The sequence below is a fragment of the Anomaloglossus baeobatrachus genome, chromosome 3 (assembly GCF_048569485.1).
Source record: "Anomaloglossus baeobatrachus isolate aAnoBae1 chromosome 3, aAnoBae1.hap1, whole genome shotgun sequence".
NCBI classification, from domain to species: domain Eukaryota; kingdom Metazoa; phylum Chordata; class Amphibia; order Anura; family Aromobatidae; genus Anomaloglossus; species Anomaloglossus baeobatrachus.
The window spans coordinates 545,975,786-545,995,483 of record NC_134355.1 but is presented as its reverse complement, the minus strand read 5'-3'; the positions used below and the strand labels follow the sequence as shown (position 1 = coordinate 545,995,483).

The window sequence follows — 19,698 nt, the reverse complement described above, 5'->3', positions numbered from 1 at the left end:
GTGCTTTGCAGAATGGTGTTCCTTTCATCATAGGCCTTGTTGACACCTCTCTAAATGTAACGTTTATGGTTGTGGCCAAAAAGTTTGATTTTGGTCTAATCACTCCAAATTTCCTTCTTCCAGAAGTTTGGAGGCTTGTCTCTGTGTTGTTTGGCATATTGTAGGCAAGATACTTTGTGGCATTTGCGCACAAATGGCTTTCTTCTGGCAACTTGACCATGCAGCCCATTTTTCTTCAAGTGCCTCCTTATTGTGCATCTTGCAAGAGCCACACTGCTAGTTTTCATTGAGTCCTGTATTTAAGCTGATGTTATTTGTGTGTTTTTCTTTGCAAACCGTACAATTTTCCTGGCAGTTGTAGCCAAAATGTTTGTTGGTCTACCTGATCGTGGTTTGGTTTTTACAGAGCCCCTGATTTTTTATCTGTTAATCACAGTTTGAACACTGCTGACTGGTATTATCAATTCCTTAGATATCTTTATGTTTCCCTTTCCTGGTTTTCTTTTAAACACAAATTTTATTTCAGTTTTCATAGTAATTACATCAGGTCAAACAATATAACAAGGAATAATTCACCTTTCCGCTATACCCACATTTAACTTAACCCTACCTTCCTTTATTCCCAGTTTATCCCCCCCCGAACAATTTAATACATAAACACCATGGTCAAGTCACGAGAAAACACACAACTCCTCTATATTTTGTCTCCCGATAGAAGCCCCACTTCTCTGAAAGAATCATCCCACCCTACTGCCATGTCTCTGCTGTGTAAGTAATTTCAACTTTCCCAGTGTACCTTGAATGTCTTCTAGTAGATACCATTCCGTGTTAAGAAAAGGGGATACTATTTTTCGTATTTCTGTATCTCCACATTGTTGTATTATGAATCTCCTCCATTTTTTAAAAAATGTACCCGTTAGTTCATCCTTATTTCTTTTTGCTTCCAACTGCTCAATTCTGAGCAGCGATTTAATCTGTCCCAACACCTCCCCTTCCGATGGAATGTTTCCCTCGAGCCATTTGCGCAGTAAAGCCTTTTTACCTATCATAGCTACACTTTGAAACAGTCTTGGTATCATGATCCCCTGTTTATATCCTCCTTTTTCCTTTTCTTCGGTCCTATAATGGAAAATCCATAACAATGGGTCCATTTCCACTTCCACTCTCCAGATATTCATTATAAGTGTCTCCATTTTTCCCCGAAATTTCTGGCTTTCTGAACACTGCCAAATCCCGTGGTATAAATCCGTTTTTTACATTTGGGGCAGTGGTCTAGGTTATTCACCTTCTGCTTGCTTGGGATGTTAAAGCCATAGATTGCTCTATGTATTAACCTGTACTGTGTGTCCCTCCATCCCTCATTAATAACCTCCTTCCTCATTCCCTTTCCTGTTTTATGCACTTCAACTGTCTTTTCCTGTAGATCTGTTAACATTTTTTTTGCTTTCCCCATGACTCACAATCCAGAAATGTCAGTGGCTGGATGAAAGATGCAAGAGTCTGTCTGGATTCCAGAAACACACTCAGCTTTTATGCACACACACTGATTACAAGCAAACAGGTCACAGGTGAGGATGTTACCTTTATTAGCCATTCAAACCCATTTGTGTCATGTTTGTGGCATGTTATCAGGCCACAATCACCCGGGTATGTAAACCTTTGCTCAGGGTCGTTATGATTTAAAAAGAGAAAACACAGTAGTTTGACAATAAATGGCTTCACCCAACCAATAACCATAAGTGGAAAAAAATTTTGTGTTATCATTCATATTCTCTGAAAAAAGGCCAAGAAAGCAAAAAATCTGCCGGGGTACGTAAACTTTTGAGCACAACTGTACCACAGCATTGTTTAGTATAGTAAAAACTGTCATCTTCTAAGCCCAGTTAGCAGTTGGGCTTTTCAGGAATCACAAGATGTTGATAACAGAGAATTTCAAAGGTCTCTTGGATGAAATGGCGATTTTTTGACACTGCTTGACTGTGTCACAGGGGAGGGAGATGGACATTCAACCAGTCACTCCACTGAATTCATACTTCTTAAAGGAGTTTTTTGGAAACAGCCCAAAGATTAAGTAAAAATAATAATTCTCTCAGGATAAATAGGGCACATAACAGAAGAAATCCAGTAAAACATAACCTTTAATAGATATCAGCAAAAATCGGGATATACCTAGAACAGATGCTGCTGTACTTCCCCAATGACACAAGATGTCACACTAACAAAACAATGATGATAAAGTGCAAGTGCTAACCAGTGCAGAAAATAAAATAGGTCAATCTTACCAATCTTGTAGACTAAAGGGGGTGTTACATGCAGCACCTGCTGAAAGCACTTGCCCCCGTCGTTTGTGCGTCACGAGCAAATCGCTGCCCATGGCGCACATATTTACCTGCCTAGCGACGACGCTGTTGCCGGCGAACCGCCTCCTTTCTAAGATGAGCGGGACGTAAAATCCCGTCAACCTCCTTACTTCTGCATTGCCGGCGGCCGCAGGTAAGCTGCAGTTCGTTGTTCCCGAGGTGTCACACGTAGCGATGTGTGCTGCCTCGGGAACGACGAACAACCTGCATGCTGAACAATCACTGATTTTTTAAAAAGGAACGACATGTCAATGATGGACGATAAGGTGAGTATTTTCCATCATTAACGCTCATTCCTTGCTGTCACACGCAACGACGTCGCTAACGATGCCAGATGTGCGTCACGGAATCCGTGACCCCGGCGATATATCGTTAGATACGTCGTTGCGTGTAACGGGGCCTTAAATCACTAAGTGAATGAAGCCATGAAGGAGACAGACCAATCAAAGGGACAGCCCTCACTGCCCTGCCATGCCCTGTGTGATTGCTCCTGCCCATACAAGAGCAGTCCAGAAGTGTGGGACTAGACTTGATGTCCCTCAAAGGTGAAATAATTTCTTCTCACCTTTGGGGGACAATTTTGTTAGTCTGACATCTTTCATTAAGGAACTACAGCAGCATCTGTTCTAGGTATATCCCGATTTTTATTGGATGCCTTCTGCTGTGAACCTTAAATGGGTTTTCCCACAAAGTTAATTTTAATCAATATATCTTAAAAGTAAAATACATTTCACAACTGAATGTGTTTAAAAAAATTTCCTGTGCTAAGATAATCTTATAAATATACTGTATTCCTGCTATGTGCTGTGTAATGTCCGTGTCTGACCATGCAGGAATATAGTCTGAACATACCACATCTCCTGGGCAGGGGAGAAAGCAAAAGTGTAAACAGACTGGGCAGCACGGGATTACAGCTGATTCTTTTTGTAACTTAAAACATTGTTTAAAAACAGGCTGTGAAATCTTATACGTCACAAAAAGATCTAGCTGTGATGCCATGCTGTAATGTCTTTATGCTCTTTCTTCCTCCCCTGCCCAGGAGATGTGGTATGATCAGACCATGTCCCTGTACGGTCAGACACAGACATTACACAGTACATAGCAGGGGCATATTTAAAAGATTATCTCAGCACAAGAAAAAAAAACTTTTTACACATCCAATGGTGAAAGTTATTTTTATTCCACAATCTATCGATTAAAATGAACTTAATTGTGGCAAAACCCCTTTAATTGATAGTGTCAGAGACTGACAGCGACATTTAGGTGCTTTGCTAAGATTTTGGCTGTCTGAGACAGCTGACATTTGCTGTGTATGGAGTGGACTTTCTTCCTACACCAGCTTTATATATCTGCACTCGATATGCAGAGTAGGAAATAGCATGTGAAATGTCGAGAATATGCTACGGCCATCTTTGAAGAAAATAAATTTAAAAAGTTTAATGGAGGAGAACCACTAATACAAAAATGGAAATGATTAAATAAATATCCCTGTCAAAATGAATCCAATGGATCCGGCTTTCATTTTGAATAATGTTGTTGGAATACAAAAGATACATTGTGATTGGTTGCTAATGACATCTTTTTAAAGCTGCAAGACTAAGTTATGTTTACCTTGGAGGCTGTGTGGATGGTTGATGACATAAGGATAGAGAGGAGCGGAGCCGAACAGTAAGATTCAGTATTCGTACTTAACACATACTTTAGGAAAAAAACAAAAAAATCATTGTTCGAGTGCTTTATGTATGTTAACCACTCTATCCAGCATCACTGTGCTCGGGTACGCTCGGTTTTCAACCCAGTGTAAGCTGCTTGCAGTGTTTGAATGGCTTGCACTGGGGGTAATAACAGTGTTATCAGATGTAGCGTATACAAAAATAAAAAAACACCCGCCCTCCCCTGGAAGTGTTCTGTTTATGGCTGGCTGTAGGGCGGAAAGCTGAACTGCCCAAACAGTGACTTCCAATGAACTTTGGGTTAAGTCCAGGTCCCAAACAGAATTTTATCTAAACCCGCAGAACTTCAACGGGTCTGCTTATCTCTGCACAAAGATTTTCTCTTTGCCAATTGCTAAACACTTGTGATTCCCAAACTGCCACTCCAGAAACTGTACAAGGCATAACATGTTGTATACATTTTAATTGGAGTGGTTCTTCAAAGGAGTTGTCCGGTGAATAGAAGATATCGCCCATCCTAGTGATAGATGATTATTTATCTTCACCAAAATAACCCCTTAAAAGGCCAACATACAGTGGTAAATGCTCAACGAGCATTAAGTGTAAACTTTTGACCTACTAGCACGTCTGTATTTATCAATCTGTATGACCCTAACATTTTTTGTACATACGTGTAAGGGGAGAAATTTGATAATACCAGGTTAAATAAAAATGGGTGAACACAGGAGAGAGATCTGCCCAAATAGAAATATTGCTAAATTGATACTTACTGAACCTTGGATGAGACCCTGATCCTTCTTTTGCCAGTGTTTGGCAACTGTCGGGAATTTATATAAGACACCTTTCGGAGAGCTTGATTAATACTCTCAATATCCTCACCTTCCATTATGAGCATTGATTGTGAAGGGTTGAAGTGGTACTGTGGTAAAAAAGAGAAAACAATATATATGTGGACAGATATACTGTAAGCAGTCGAATAGAACAATTTTATTTATCTTATTGTTCAACATTATATTGTATGAAAACAAAATAAGTATTAAGGGCTAAAATCTATTCTGTATGTCTTGTACAATTAACTTAATAAAAAAAAACAAAGACAGACTTTACTGCAGTTCTCCATCTTTCTAGTTTTCATACTCAATAGGGTCTATGAAGATAAGGACTATGGTGTTTTTGGACACCTTTTAACATAGTGTGCAAATCCTCTTTGTTGCTGCTAAATGGGTATGGAAATAACTAGATGGTAACTGGTAAATTTTGTTTTCTAACACACCATTGTCACAATTCCTTAGTGCAGAGCATCTTACACGTTAGGAGATGCTCTGCTGTGTTTTCCTGGGCTTCTGGCTGGCAGGCTGATTGGCAGTGCAGGCTTCCATGCTGGTTCTGAGAGGTGGTGAATGCTCAGGTGTTCCATCTTCTGAGAAATTGTTCTGCTTCTTTAGTGAGCATGCTCTCTTAGAATCTTGACAGTCGTACATTCTGGTTCTGCTGTTGTGCTGTCGGCCTGAGTTCCTGCCTGTGTTCTGATCTTGGTTTCCTGAAACCGTACTGTTGTTTGACTTCTCTCTGTTCATTCCCTGTTCCTGTTGTGATATCCCGACTTTTAACCTTGGACCATTACCTGACCACGTCTCAGTTTACTCCCTGAATCCATTACGTGCCTTCCTGCAATTTTGCCCTTCTGATCGTGACCTGATTATGCCTCTGTGTACTACCTGTGTCCATACGTGTCCTCTTGTTACCAGACACTGGCTTTCCTGACTACTCTACCATTTGTACTACTCGTAAGTATTGACTAGCATCACAACTATGTTAATGATTGTTAAATTGTTATTGAGGGAATATATTCACTATTGTTCACCGTGCAATTTCCAGAATTGTTCTGCAGACTCATGACTGCTCCAGCAGCACCATAAGGAAGCACAGATTTATGGACTCCTGTAAACATCACTGTGGCATAGGGAAATTTGTAATTTCTTCAGTTACATTTGTATTTACAGTTTAGTTGAGGGGCATAATTTGGAAGTGAACAGATCATATTTGTTTATTAGTATTTTACAAAATGTGTTGTATTTTTAGAGCTGTAAATAAGTTTTTGCTTACTTATTTCTTGGGTTTAAAAAACTTGAAGGTCAGTTCTATCTATCTGGATAACGATCCATATTAGATGTACCACCTTGTTCAATGTGATTAAGTGTAATATTGAAGATGTCAAACATTCAACAACTTTCATGTAGAAATCTTCTGTTTTAACTTTGTTTACTTCTGAGCCTTGCTGATCTTTCTGAAGCCAAGGAGCATGTTAAGTATTAATACAGTACATATCTGAACAAGATCTTCCAAGGCAAATCAATTAAAATGTGAAGTACTGTATTATGTATCACGCACTACAGTTCAGTAGTAGATTATTGCCAATGAATTTAAATATGAAATTCAGATGCAGCAATTTCTTAATGTAATCTTAGCAAGATATGAAATTCAGATGCAGCAATTTCTTAATGTAATCTTATGAATGATCTTTAACCTATGTCAGGGGTGTCAAACACAAGGCCCGCTGGCTGAATCCGGCCGGCCATGTCAAATTCTGTAGCCCGTGAGATCAGGACACAGAAGGACCGGCTCTCCCTTTTCTGCCATATGGAGAGTCGGTTGGAGCAGTGTTGAAGTCTACACCATAGCTCAAGCACTAACTGCCTTGCGGTTGTGAGCTTTCCCACCGACACCAAGGACCTAAGGAAATCATCTGTGAGATTGCAGACCAAGAACAGGGGCCCTGGAACTGTTGGAACTCAGGTGCTCTTTTCGTAGAGTCCCCTGCGCCATTGATGCTCACACTGCAGCTTGTCTGCTTGCTTTTAGTCCTGGCTGCCTCGGTCTTCTTGTGACGCGTACCATCCAATTAGCAGGAAATACCTCAAAACTCATAGAAATCTGCTGTGGCCCTCTTCCGAGGCTATGTCTGAACCCCGTCTCCTAGCAACACTGCAGGAGTGGCTGCAAGAGTCCGGGATTCCTGGGTTCCATTAAACACTATAAAATTCAATATTAGCCGTACTCTCCTGCCACTCAGTGGTGTTTTAGTTAACTGCATTGCTATTTTCTAACTATATTAGATTGTATTAACCATTCTTCTGCCACATCTGAGCCCTGGCTAATCATTGGACAGTTTTGTCTGCATAAATATTAAATCACATTGACTTGCAAAATGCAAAATATTCAAAAAAATTTATAGTTTAAAAAAAAATCTAAGATGTCATCATTCCTCTGTGCAGACTCCAACCCCTTCTGCTCAGCACTGGCTGCCTTCTACAGTAACACAGTCAATGATTAGCAGAAGGGAGCTTTGCCAGCATAAGGAACAAATGCCATCTTTATGAGTGAATAGTGCACACAGTGATAGCAGTCAGCCTGCACAAATTGTGAATGCAGTGATAGCAGTCAGCCTGCACAAATGGGGCTTCAGCAACTGCACATGACTAAGGTGCATGCAAGTCCTTCTAGGGCATCACATGCAAATAGCTATGTACTGGGAGGCTAGGTGAGTGGAGCAGAGCAGGGAGGCGGAGATTCATCCCGCGACCCAGCGCGATGAGGTCATCACTCTGCGACCTCATCAGACTGCTACGGGCAATGCTGAGGTGATGAGGACACGGCATGCGGCGGGGTACGGTAGGTGCTCCATGAGCTGAAGATCGCCAGCACAAATGGTGAACACAGTGATAGCAGTCAACACAAATGGTGAAGGTAGTGATCGCAGTCATCCTGCACAAACAGTGAAAACAATAATACCAGTCAGCCTGCACAAATGGTGAACACAGTAATAGCAGTCAGCCAACACAAATGATGATCACAGTCATCCAGTTCATGCAACACCGACCGAGCATGAACTGCAATGTACAGATTGGCTGCAGATATCCTAATCATGACAACCTTATAGAAATAAATTCAGCCATTAAGCTCAGGTCAGGAGATCCAGGGCCAATCCATGCAGGTAATGCTGGAACTGTATTTCATGAACGTCTGCATGAGCTCTTACAAAGACAAGTGACCCTTTGAAGGCATCCATAATGCTTATGTGGTCCTCGAAGAAGATGAGTTTGTTCAGGCTGCTGCCACATAATAGTCACAATTTTGAAATATTCCTTCTAAAATATTTTTTTTTACCTTTATACCTTGTCCAACGTTGTCCAATGAGTTGATATCTAGCCCTTCTTTACAGGCTTGCAAGCAAGAGATGACTTTCCGACTTTCTATTTTTCCAGGACGCAGAGTGAGCCCGGCAATACTGCCACGAAAGTATTGGGCAAATTTAGGCTTTGTAATTTCACCACCTGCCAGGAATAAGGAGTGTCATAAAGAGGAAGCTGAATGTCTTTCATTTACAGAGTGTTTAATTTGAAGAACAATGGCAAAAAGTAACTGGATTAAGTTTCATTGAATAAAGTCAATGTAGGCAATTCAAAAAATAATATGCCATTTAGAGATGAGAAAGTATCTGAAAATGCATGATGCTGTATGTCTTTAAAGAAGTAGCTTAATTAAAATATCTTTAAATGCTTAAAGGGTTTTTCTGGCCCAACTCACCTCAACATTGAGAGCTAAGTGGCTCAAGTCTACAGATACGTGCTATATGTTTGGAAGCTAGCAATCTAATATTATGGCTGTCCATAACATGCTGCATGTGTATGCATTCTGCTGGTATCTGCAGACATAAGGTCTTTCCATGCAGTGGTGACAGTACAGTCAGTATATGGAAATTGAAAGCTTACTGACAGATTTCCCCACAGATTACAGTTTAACTTGGTCCCTACATGTAGTCCCAGCTGACAATGGTCCCGTATAGAGGGTTTTTTTCTCGAAATTGTCTACCCCTAACAAACAACACTGTACTCTCTTTCTCCTGGATCCACTGGTGAGTGAAATAAGAGGAAAGATAGGTAGGAGAACCGGTGTATGCAGTGCTATATCCATCTTGAGACTGTATTGGAGTCTCCAGATGGTGTTTTTTGGTCATTTGAGTAGATACTGAGGTTTGTTGGATGAGAGCCGTTGGACAGTTACGGTTCTGTCTCATGGGAAATGTACCGTAATCTAAAAGTACAGAGGGAAAGTTGGCAGGAAATTCAGCAAGTTAGCAATAAGAAACCACAAGGATAGATGCAGATAGCTGAATGAGCGATTGGATCAGGTTTTTTGAGCTTGGAAACAATTTCAAGTTCCTCTGTCATGGTGCATGGTTTGATTAAAGTCCTGTAAAATCTCCCAGTGTATGCAGTATGTCAACTTGTGCATCTACTGTAAGGGGTATTCACATCTCCAGGATCCTTTCCCAATATGTAGTAGGTATACATAATAATATTAGCAAATACCCCCAATTTGAAATGTAGTATATTTCTTCTGATATAGCCATGTCTCTTACCTCATGTGCAGGACATTGCAATTATTTATCCATGGTTACAACCACGAGCAACTAACTGTCACTATATGAGTGGACATAGCCATAGATGCCTAAGTTGCAAAGCCCTAAACATAAGGTAGGAGACATGGCTATATCAGGAGAACTGTACTACATTTCTAATTGAAGGTATTTGCTAATATTATTATTATTATTATTATTATTACATCTACTGCATATTGTGATAGGATCTTGGAGATGGGAATACACCTTTAAATATCTAGAATGACACTACTTTTCTGTTGTTAACCAGTTCCTCACTATAAGTCCCAGTTTACATACATCACTGAAATTAATAATTTTCTTTATCAAAGTAATTTATACCTGTGATTAACAGTTTCCCTGCTGGAAGATACCGGACTGTATTTACATTTCTTTTATACCTGTGATTAACGGTTCCCCTGCTGGAAGATACAAGACCGTATTAACGGTTTTTTTTATACCTGTGATTAACAGTTGCCCTGCTGGAAGATACCTGACTCTATTTACATTTGTCTATACCTGTGATTAATGGTTGCCCTGCTGGAAGATACCAGACTGTGTTTACATTTCTTTTACTCCTGTGATTAATGGTTGCCCTGCTGAAAGATACCAGACTGCATTTCTCTAATTAACAGCATGTTTGCTGGAAGATACCATTTTCATGCTTAGTTACAGTTCCCATGTATATTTGGACACCTAAATCTGTTTTATCTTTATCCGTCCGCACTGATTGTTTGTCTGTAGTACTTTATATGGCCTCTATGACTTATATCCACCTTACCTGGCAAGCTCTTAAGATATTTGACCTTGTAATTTGCCGCTGATCTTTAAGCACCATTTTATGAAATATATTTTGAAATATATTTTTTTACTAGTGGAAATATTAAACATAATAGGCACACTGTATGTTTGCAAAGCTTGGAAATGCAATATATTCAGTGAGGCAGTCTCAAAAATGTCTATCCAGAGTTTTTAGCCTTTTCTTATAGAAAATCTCCCTATTCATGCAGTGTTACGCTTCTTGCTCCCTCACCACTGTATATCTAGGCTGGATGATCCCTAGTGTGCTCTAAGTAGAGCGAACCTACAGTAATAGCTACTGTATGTATACGTGTAAGGGGTACTTCTCACATAGCGAGATCGATAGCGAGATCGCTGCTGAGTCACAGGTTTTGTGACGTACCAGTGACCTCATCAGCGATCTCACTGTGTGTGACACTAAGCAGCGACCTGGCCCCTGCTGTAAAATCGCTGATCATTCCACACTGTTCTGGTTTAATTTTTGCTTGTTGGTCTCCCGCTGTGCTGCACACATTGGCATGTTTGACTGCGGGAGACCGAGCACCGACTTTGTGTAAGCATACGCTGGTAAGCAGGGTAAATATCGGGTTACTAAGCAAAGCACTTTGCTTAGTAACCCGATGTGCACCCTAGCTACATATATATGGAGCCATCGGTGGCAGCCTGTAAGCGGTGTACGCTGGTAACTAGGGTAAATATTGGGTAACCAAGCAAAGCGCTTTGCTTAGTAACCCTGGTTTCCAAGCGCAGCATCGTTACATGAGTCACTGGTGGCTGGTGGCTGGTGGCTGGTTGTTGGGAAGATCTGACTGTTTGACAGCTCACCATCGACCCTGTAGCGATGTACCAGCGATCCTGACCAGGTCGTATCGTGGTCGGAATTGCTTGTACGTCGTTTAGTGAAACGGTACTCTAACCCTTCATTAAAGATCTTGGGCTTACTGTGCAAACATTAAAGAATTAGATCTTTATTTTGAATTGATAAATAATAGGTTTGTAGCAAATAGATCATATATTATATTAACTGGAGTTGACAGGTATTCTATTTTGCAGTGCCACATTAATGCAAACATCTGCCTATCTTTAAGTAATATTTATGGCATTACAGGAACTTTGTTATTATAAATGGATGCTGTCATTTTAACAAATTTAGTAAATAAGAAAATTATAATATCTGTTTTATTTGTAGCCTGTCAACATCAAAGGTTCTTTGTATATTGATGTAGGAATACGCTCTGATTGTTTTTATCTACAAAAGTGGCAATCTCTGCTTGTGAGGAAGATAGATGTCCAAGATATCTCAGAATATTTAAGGGTCTTGTCAGTTGATTATTGGAGATTTTTGTGATTAAAGCTACAAAGTAGTCCTATCATTGTGATAATAGCATTATCTGTAGAGCAGAATGATTTAGTTTATAATCCTGATTTCAAGTATCATTGTTATTACAGGAAACATAATGGCTCTGCCATATCAGCTGTTCATACCAGTGAAGCTTTTCTTTGTCTTCTATTGATGCTGAACTCATTAACCCTTGTCTGGTATCATGAATAAACACACTAGTTGTGCTATGGGGTCAATATGAACCAACCACCAAATTTTGCATTTCTATACATGTATTTTGGTCAGGATTTAATTAAATAATGAAAGACACTCCTTCAGCCAAACTTTGTCTTTTTTAATGTCAGGATGGTTTAATAAAATGTGAAGAATTGATGCACACTGTGATGTATTCCAATTTATACTTTGGAATTCAGTGGGATGAACTGTCAGCTGATACATATGACGTGCCCATGGGGTCTTGCGGAATTACTCATCACCAGGCTGGTATTGGGGGTTTGGGTTGTCAAGGTGGCCTAGCCCGGCTCCGTGATCCCGATGTGTCAACCAATAATGATGAGGGAAGTAGTAGTATTCAATTGTGATGCCACCTATGGTATGTGGCTATAGTGGGAGCCGCTGCTGAGGAGTGTCTCTCTCGGCTGAGGCAGATGATAATGCAACTCGAATGTTGCAGCTCTCCACAGGCAGAGCTATGCCCCAAGGAGGATGTTGGAGGTAGTCATCCACCTCAGTGTGGGAAGTGCGGGGCGCGGGAAGAATCATACACAGCAGTTGCAGTTTAAGGTGTTTACTCACTGAGTTGCTCCTGTCATTCGACTGCCAGTCTCCACTATGATGAGCTCCAGACGATCCCGGATAGTTTGGGGGCCGGTACCAAAGGGTTACTTCATGAGTTCTTCCTTCCTGCACTCTGTTGTGTGAGTCCCTGTGACTTAAAGCTACACAGGGACCTCTGTCCATTGGGGTGGGTATGTTCCCTGTCCCATCTAGCAGGCAGCGCAAGCCCATTGGTTGGCCGCCCCATGATCACGGCTCCTGGCTCTATATGCTGCTTTGCCCCGGGCGCTGTTGTGGGCAAGATGACTTGTTATCCTCTGCCCTGCGGATTCTTCTGACAGGCCTTGACGTACCCACCAGCCTAGGGCTCCGCACCCTGCGATGTGCGCCGGTCCGGAGGGAGCTATGAGCTCTCCCCTCAGTGACTGTATTCTTCTGCGTCTCACTCCGTTCCAAGTGGTAACTCAACTGACTAAAGGCCGCTTTACACACTGCAATATTGTTACCGATATCGCTAGCGTGCGTACCCGCCCCCATCGGTTGTGCGTCACGGGCAAATCGCTGCCCGTGGTGCACAACATCACTCAGACCCATCACACTACTTACCTGCCTTGCGATGTCGCTGTGGCCGGCGAACTGCCTCCTTTCTAAGGGGCGGTTCGTTCGGCGTCACAGCAACGTCACTAAGCGGCTGCCCAATAGAAGCGGAGAGGCGGAGATGAGCGGGACGTAACATCCCGCCCACCTCCTTCCTTCCTCATTGCGGCCGGGACATAGGTAGGAAGAGGTTCCTCGTTCCTGCGGTGTCACACATAGCGATGTGTGCTGCCGCAGGAACGACGAACAACATCCTTACTGCAGCAGCAACGATAATTGAGAATAGGGGGGATGTCACCGATTAGTAGAAATGAGCGAACTGGTCCCGGTTCGGCTCGAGGTCGGTTCGCCGAACGGAGCTCCCGTTCGAGTTCGGTTCGTCGAACGTTCGACGAACCGAACTCGAACCAATAGGCTATAATGGGAGGCAATAACAAACACATAAAAATGCATGATAAATGTACACAAACAGTTAATAAACATTGCCATAACACTTACCGGTCCCCGCGATCCCTTCTGCACTCTGTCTCCTGCCGCTATTCCATCCGATGATCACTGAATCCTCCCGGCGACCGGCACTGCCAGCAGAGATGCAGGACCTATCGTGACGTCAAAATAGCCATGTGACCAGTCACGTGGCTATTATCTCATTGGCTACAGACTGGTCACATGACTATGACGCGTCATGTAGGACCTGCGAGTGCATCTCTCCGGTACACGGTGCACATATGTGTATCGCCGTGTACCGGCGACATGCTCTAGCACACGGTCGACTCCCCGTTCCGTTAGGGACCGGCTGACACAGCCGGTCATTAACGGAGATCACCGTTAACATAGCAACGCAGTTAGCGGTGACGTCACCGCTAACCGCGGCTCCGAGAGCACCATTGCTATGGTAACGCGTCTGTCAGCGTTACCGCTGTTACCGCTGACAGCCAGCACTGATCACTCACGAAGTGAAGGCTGCACGATTGTAGTGAGCATTGTAGTGAGGATGAGGTTCCCCAGCCCCAAGTGATGAGCTGGTGAACCTCATCCTTCCTCACTACAATCGTCACTACTACTACACTAGAAAGAAGACAGAAGAGCAGGATCGTGGAGGGCTGACAGGGGGTAATAAAGATGGAGTCTCTAATGTGTCTGTGTATTTATTTCTATTAAAGTATTTTTTCTCTGTGTGGTGTTTTTTTTTTAACCCTTTATTGGAGATTCTTAATGGCCGGGTCAAACGTGCCTGACATTAAGAATCTCTGGCTTAATACTGGCTAGTAAAACAAAGCCAGTATTAACTCATGATTACCCAACAAGCCACCCGGCTCCAGGGCTGTTGGAAGAGTTGGATACAGCGCCAGATGATGGCGCTTCTATGAGAGCGCCATTTTCTGGGACGGCTGCAGACTGAAATCCGCAGCAGAGGTGCCCAGAAACCTCGGGCTAGCCTGTGCTGTGGATTCCAATCCCCAGCTGCCTAGTTGTACCCGGCTGGACACAAAAATGGGGCGAAGCCCACGTCATTTGTTTTTTAATTATTTCATGAAATAAGTGAAATAATTAAAAAAAAACGGGTTTCCCTATATTTTTGGTTCCCAGCAGGGTACAAATAGGCAACTGGGGGTTGGAGGCAGCCCGTGGCTGCCTGCTGTACCTGGCTAGCATACAAAAATATGGCGAAGCCCACGTCATTTTTTTTCGTGGGCAAAAAAATTCTTTGTAGTTTTTTGGCAAAAAAAATAAAAAATGCTTCCCTGGATTTTCCATTGCCAGTGAAGGTAACATCAAGCAGTGGGGGTTAGCAGCCAGTAGCTGCTTGGATTACCCTTAGCTAGCAATACAAAAAATGCAGCAGGAGCCCATATATATTTTTTTTAATTATTTATTTAAATAACTAAAAATAAAATGGGCTTCCCTGTATTTTGATTGCTGGACATCACAGTGCTGTAAAAATAAATCTTTAAAAAAATGACGTAGCGCTCCGCGGTATTTTTGATTCTCAGCGCAGATAAAGCAGACAGCTATGGGTTGCCACCCCCATCTGCCTGCCGTTACCTTGGTTGGCAATCAAAATACAGGGAAGCCCATTAATTTTTTCTATTTAAAAAATAGTTAAAAAAAAATGACGTTGGGTCCCCCCATTTTTGATAGCCAGCTAGGGTAAAGCAGACGGCTGTAGCCTGAAAACCACACCTGGCAGCTTTACCGTGGTTGGGGATCCAATGTGGAGGTCCCCTCAGGCTCTTTTTTATAATTATTTTATAAATATTAATAATTACACAATAAAAGTAGGGTCCCCCCCAAATTGGATCACCAGCCAAGGTAAAGCGGACAGCTGTGGTCTGGTATTCTCAGGGTGGGAAGGTCCATAGTTATTGGGCCTTCACAGCCTAAAAATAGCAGGCCGCATGCACCCCAGACGTGGCGCATCCACTAGATGCGCCAATCCTGGTGCTTCACCCCAGCTCATCCCGTGCCCTGGTGCAGTGGCAAACAGGGTAATAAATCGGGTTGATACTAGCTGTAAAGTCACCTGAGATCAAGCCCAGCAGTTTGTGATGTCATGGCGTCTATTAGATACCCAACATCATAAACTGTCAGTACTAACAAAAAAAAAAAAAAAAATCGACAAAAGAAATTTATTTGAAAAAACAGAACCCAAAACATTTCCTATTTCACCAATTTATTGTAAGAAAAAAAATAAAGGGGTCCCACGACGACTCTGGACCGTCTAGAATATGGGGGGGGAGACACTCAGTGAACGTATCCCCCATTTTCTAGGAGTGCGGACCCTTCATGTGAGGAGTGTGGGTGCAATGAATCTGCACTCACTCTTCTCGGGTCCACAGCAGCAGAGTCCATGTCGTAATGGTTGCTACCAAAGCTGCAATGCCGTGCTCATGAGGTAAGGGCATGCCTAATCAGAAGAACTACTGTAGAGGAAGCTCTGCTCACTGGTATATAGGTGCTCAGAGGTAATAATAGATAAAATTAGTGAGTAACCTCGGCACTCTAAATCTCCCAGACTAAGTCAGTAAGTCACAACGGATAGTAATGCAAAATCACTCTTTATTGGTCCGTATTAAGAAAAAAATTTTTTTTCATAAGCATATATGTTTTTGTCCAAAACAAGTTACAAATGATGTTTCGGCCTCAGCCTTCGTCAGATTGGACTTATCTGCATGTAATCATGAAAAATGACAATAATCAGTATCACATAAGAGTGAGAGAACAATAACAAACTCGAACAATGTAGAGGTACAATTGGGATGCAGCAAAAAAATTGCAACACAGCAAGAAATGAAACACATGATACAAATGTCATAATACAGTACAAGGACAATATAGTAATGACAAATATGGGGTCAGAGTAGGCTTAGACAGCTCTGGTATGAAAGAGATGTCAATCATAAAGTAACATGTGCAGTAGGTGTAGAGCTACAGTATGCATGGCAGAGCTAATGGGTAGACCGACCATAGAAAAAAAACGGAGAAAAAGTGGAGAAAAAGTGGAGAAAAAGTGGAGAAAAAGTGAAGAAAAAGTGGAGAAAAAGTGGAGAATAAGTGGAGAAAAAATGGAGAAAAAGTGGAGAATAAGTGGAGAAAAAGTGGAGAATAAGTAGAGAAAAAATGGAGAAAAAAATGGAGAAAAAGTGGAGAAAAAGTGGAGAAAAAGTGAAGAAAAAGTGGAGAAAATGGAGAAAAAAAATGGAGAAAAAGTGGAGAAAAAGTGGAGAAAAAGTGGAGAAAAAGTGGAGAAAAAGTGGAGAAAAAATGGAGAAAAAAATGGAGAAAAAATGGAGAAAAAGTGGAGAAAAAGTGGAGAAAAAAATGGAGAAAAAGTGGAGAAAAAAATGGAGAAAAAGTGGAGAAAAATTGGAGAAAAAGTGGAGAAAAAGTGGAGAAAAAGTGGAGAAAAAGTAGAGAAAAAAATGGAGAAAAAGTGGAGAAAAAGTGGAGAAAAAATGGAGAAAAAAATGGAGAAAAAGTGGAGAAAAAAATGGAGAAAAAGTGGAGAAAAAGTGGAGAATAAGTGGAGAAAAAAATGGAGAAAAAGTGGAGAATAAGTGGAGAAAAAATGGAGAAAAAAATGGAGGAAAAGTGGAGAAAAAATGTAGAAAAAGTGGAGAAAAAATGGAGAAAAAGTGGAGCACCCTTTGGTGCCTTTCATGTGGCACTAAGGTGTGCTTAGCTTTGTATTTAGCCAAAAAAATAAAAAAAAAATGACGTAGGATTCCCCCTAGTTTTGTAGCCAGCTAGGGTAAAGCAGACGGCTGCAGCCTGCAGACCACAGCTGGCAACCTCACCTTGGCTGGTAATCCAAAACTGAGGGCACCCCACGCTGTTATTTTAAATTAAATAAATAATTTTTTAAAAAAACACATAGGGGTCCCCCCAAAATTGGATCACCAGCCAAGGTAAAGCAGACAGCTGGGGCCTGATATTCTCAGACTAGGGAGATCCATGGTTATTGGACTCTCCCCAGCCTAAAAATAGCAGGCCGCAGCCGCCCCAGAAGTGGCGCATCCATTAGATGCGCCAATCCTGGTGCTTCGCCCCAGCTCATCCCGCGCCCTGGTGCGGTGGCAAACGGGGTAATATATGGGGTTAATACCAGATGTGTAAGTCACCTGGCATCAAGCCCTGGGGTTGGTGAGGTCAGGCGTCTATCAGATACCTGACATCACCAACCCAGTCAGTAATAAAAAAAATAGACGACAAACACATTTTTATTTGAAAAAACACTCCCCAAAACATTCCCTCTTTAACCAATTTATTAGAATGAAAAACAAATCCAGGCCTGGTGTAATCCAAGGGGTTGCCATGACGATCCACACTGTCCCAGTCAATGAAGAGCAGGATGTTCCCCATTGGCTGGGAGAGCAGTGCAGTGACCTGAGCTAACATCAATGGGTCAGCCCAGGTCACTGCAGGGCATGACAAGTGCTGCTGTCAGCAAGGTACATTACCTGCGCTGATCTCCAGCACACTGACAGCCCCTGTCACTGAGCTCAATGACCGGCGCCTTCACACCAAGTATCGCGAGAGGCCCGTGATGTCACCGCTAGTCAGTCTCGGGTCGGAAGCGAGAGGTGATGTGACAAGCGGCGGCCATGGAGGACAGTGACAGCGCTGAGGTCGGGATGGCGGGACTTCATCACCGCAGGTAAGCCGAGCGGGACCATGTGTGTGTGTGTGTGTGTGTGTGTGTGTGTATATGTATGTGTACATGCCGCGGGCAGGAGGGGGCGGAGTGAGCTGAGCGGGGAAGTGTGGGCTTCCTGCACGTAACTAGGATAAACATCGGGTTACTAACCAAAGCGCTTTGGTTGGATACCCGATGTTTATCTTGGTTACCAGCTTCTGGCAGGCTGCCAGGATTGCTCCTGCACACTGTAGCTGTAAAAAGCCCTGCTTTTTGCTGCTAGAACCGTTCTCGAACGGATCTAGAACTATCGAGCTTTTGCAAAAAGCTCGAGTTCTAGTTCGATCTCGAACAGCCCCCAAAATCACTCGAGCTTAGAACTGGAGAACCTCGAACCGCGAACCGCGCTCAACTCTACCGATTAGCAATTTTGAACGTTTTTGCAACGATTCAAAATCGCTAATAGGTGTCACATGCGATGACATCGCTAACGCGGCCGGATGTGCGTCACAAATTCCGTGACCCCAACGAGATCGCTTTAGCGATATCGTTGCGTGTAAAGCCACCCTAAGTGTGTGTATGGCTCCTGCTCCTCTGCCCACTTGAGCCCCATAGGTAGTGGGTGGGAGGCCCCAGATGATATGGTGACCATCCTAAATTACCGTACCCTACCCCGTCATGGTGAGAGGGCAACTGGCTTATGTGTGGTGGTGGATGTGGTGAACCGGCACCGATCTTACCCGGGATGAGCACCACACCTTTGGTGAGATGCAGTACCCTGTGGCGACGCCACAGGGACGCCACACATACACCTTTACACCATATTTGCTGGGATTCTTGGGTATATGCTGCTTCAAACTACATCTTCTTCTAAACCCAAGGAGAAATTCATCCACCACACATTCAGTTTTTACCATATAGTTAGAACTGCATGTTAGAACAAATTTTATATAGACTTGGTAAATCGGATCTAGCTTATCTGAAGTCCTTCTATCTTCCCTTGTTGTACCATTGTCAAAACGTAACCAGTAGAGCAAGAACAAAATTAATTTTTGGCTTATTGCCGCAACATATATCAGTTTTCCAGTCCCATCCATTGCCAAAACACTGTAAGTCATTTTTGGGAACTTTTTGTTAGCCCTAGGTAAAACAATAGGCCCAAAAATACAACAGTAGGCCACATTTGTCTCCTAAAATGAAAAAAAAAATGCCTTTTTTCACAAACAGTAACATAGATTCATAGTGACCCAACCATCCTTTATAGTTATATAGATATAAACTAAAAAGAGTAAAACTGAAAACAGCATGTGCAATATACCAGTTGAACCTACATAAGAAAATACATAAAATGCCATAATCGTGTGGAACAACATGTGCTGGCATCTACATATGCAGTCAGCATGGGGTCCCACTGACCTCATGATACCAGAGAAGGGTTTTATATTGAATGGGTTGTTCAGTTTTATGTTATGTTAGAAAGACAAGCAGAAAAACAGAGAGAGACAGACATACAGAAACAGAGATAGACAGAGAGACATAGACAAAGAAACAGTGAGAGACAGAGAGAGACA

General features: G+C 42.4%; 1 protein-coding gene across 1 annotated transcript in view; it reads right to left on the bottom strand.

The window, feature by feature from the left end:
* CLSTN2 (calsyntenin 2) overlaps window positions 1-19,698 on the bottom strand; it is a 1,533,789-nt gene that overhangs the window by 63,138 nt on the left and 1,450,953 nt on the right. The window contains exons 10-11 of the mRNA XM_075338625.1: window positions 8,201-8,367; window positions 4,804-4,952 (exon numbers count right to left, since the gene is read on the bottom strand). Coding sequence (XP_075194740.1) covers window positions 4,804-4,952; window positions 8,201-8,367 — 316 coding nt within the window. The remainder of the gene's footprint in view (window positions 1-4,803; window positions 4,953-8,200; window positions 8,368-19,698) is intronic.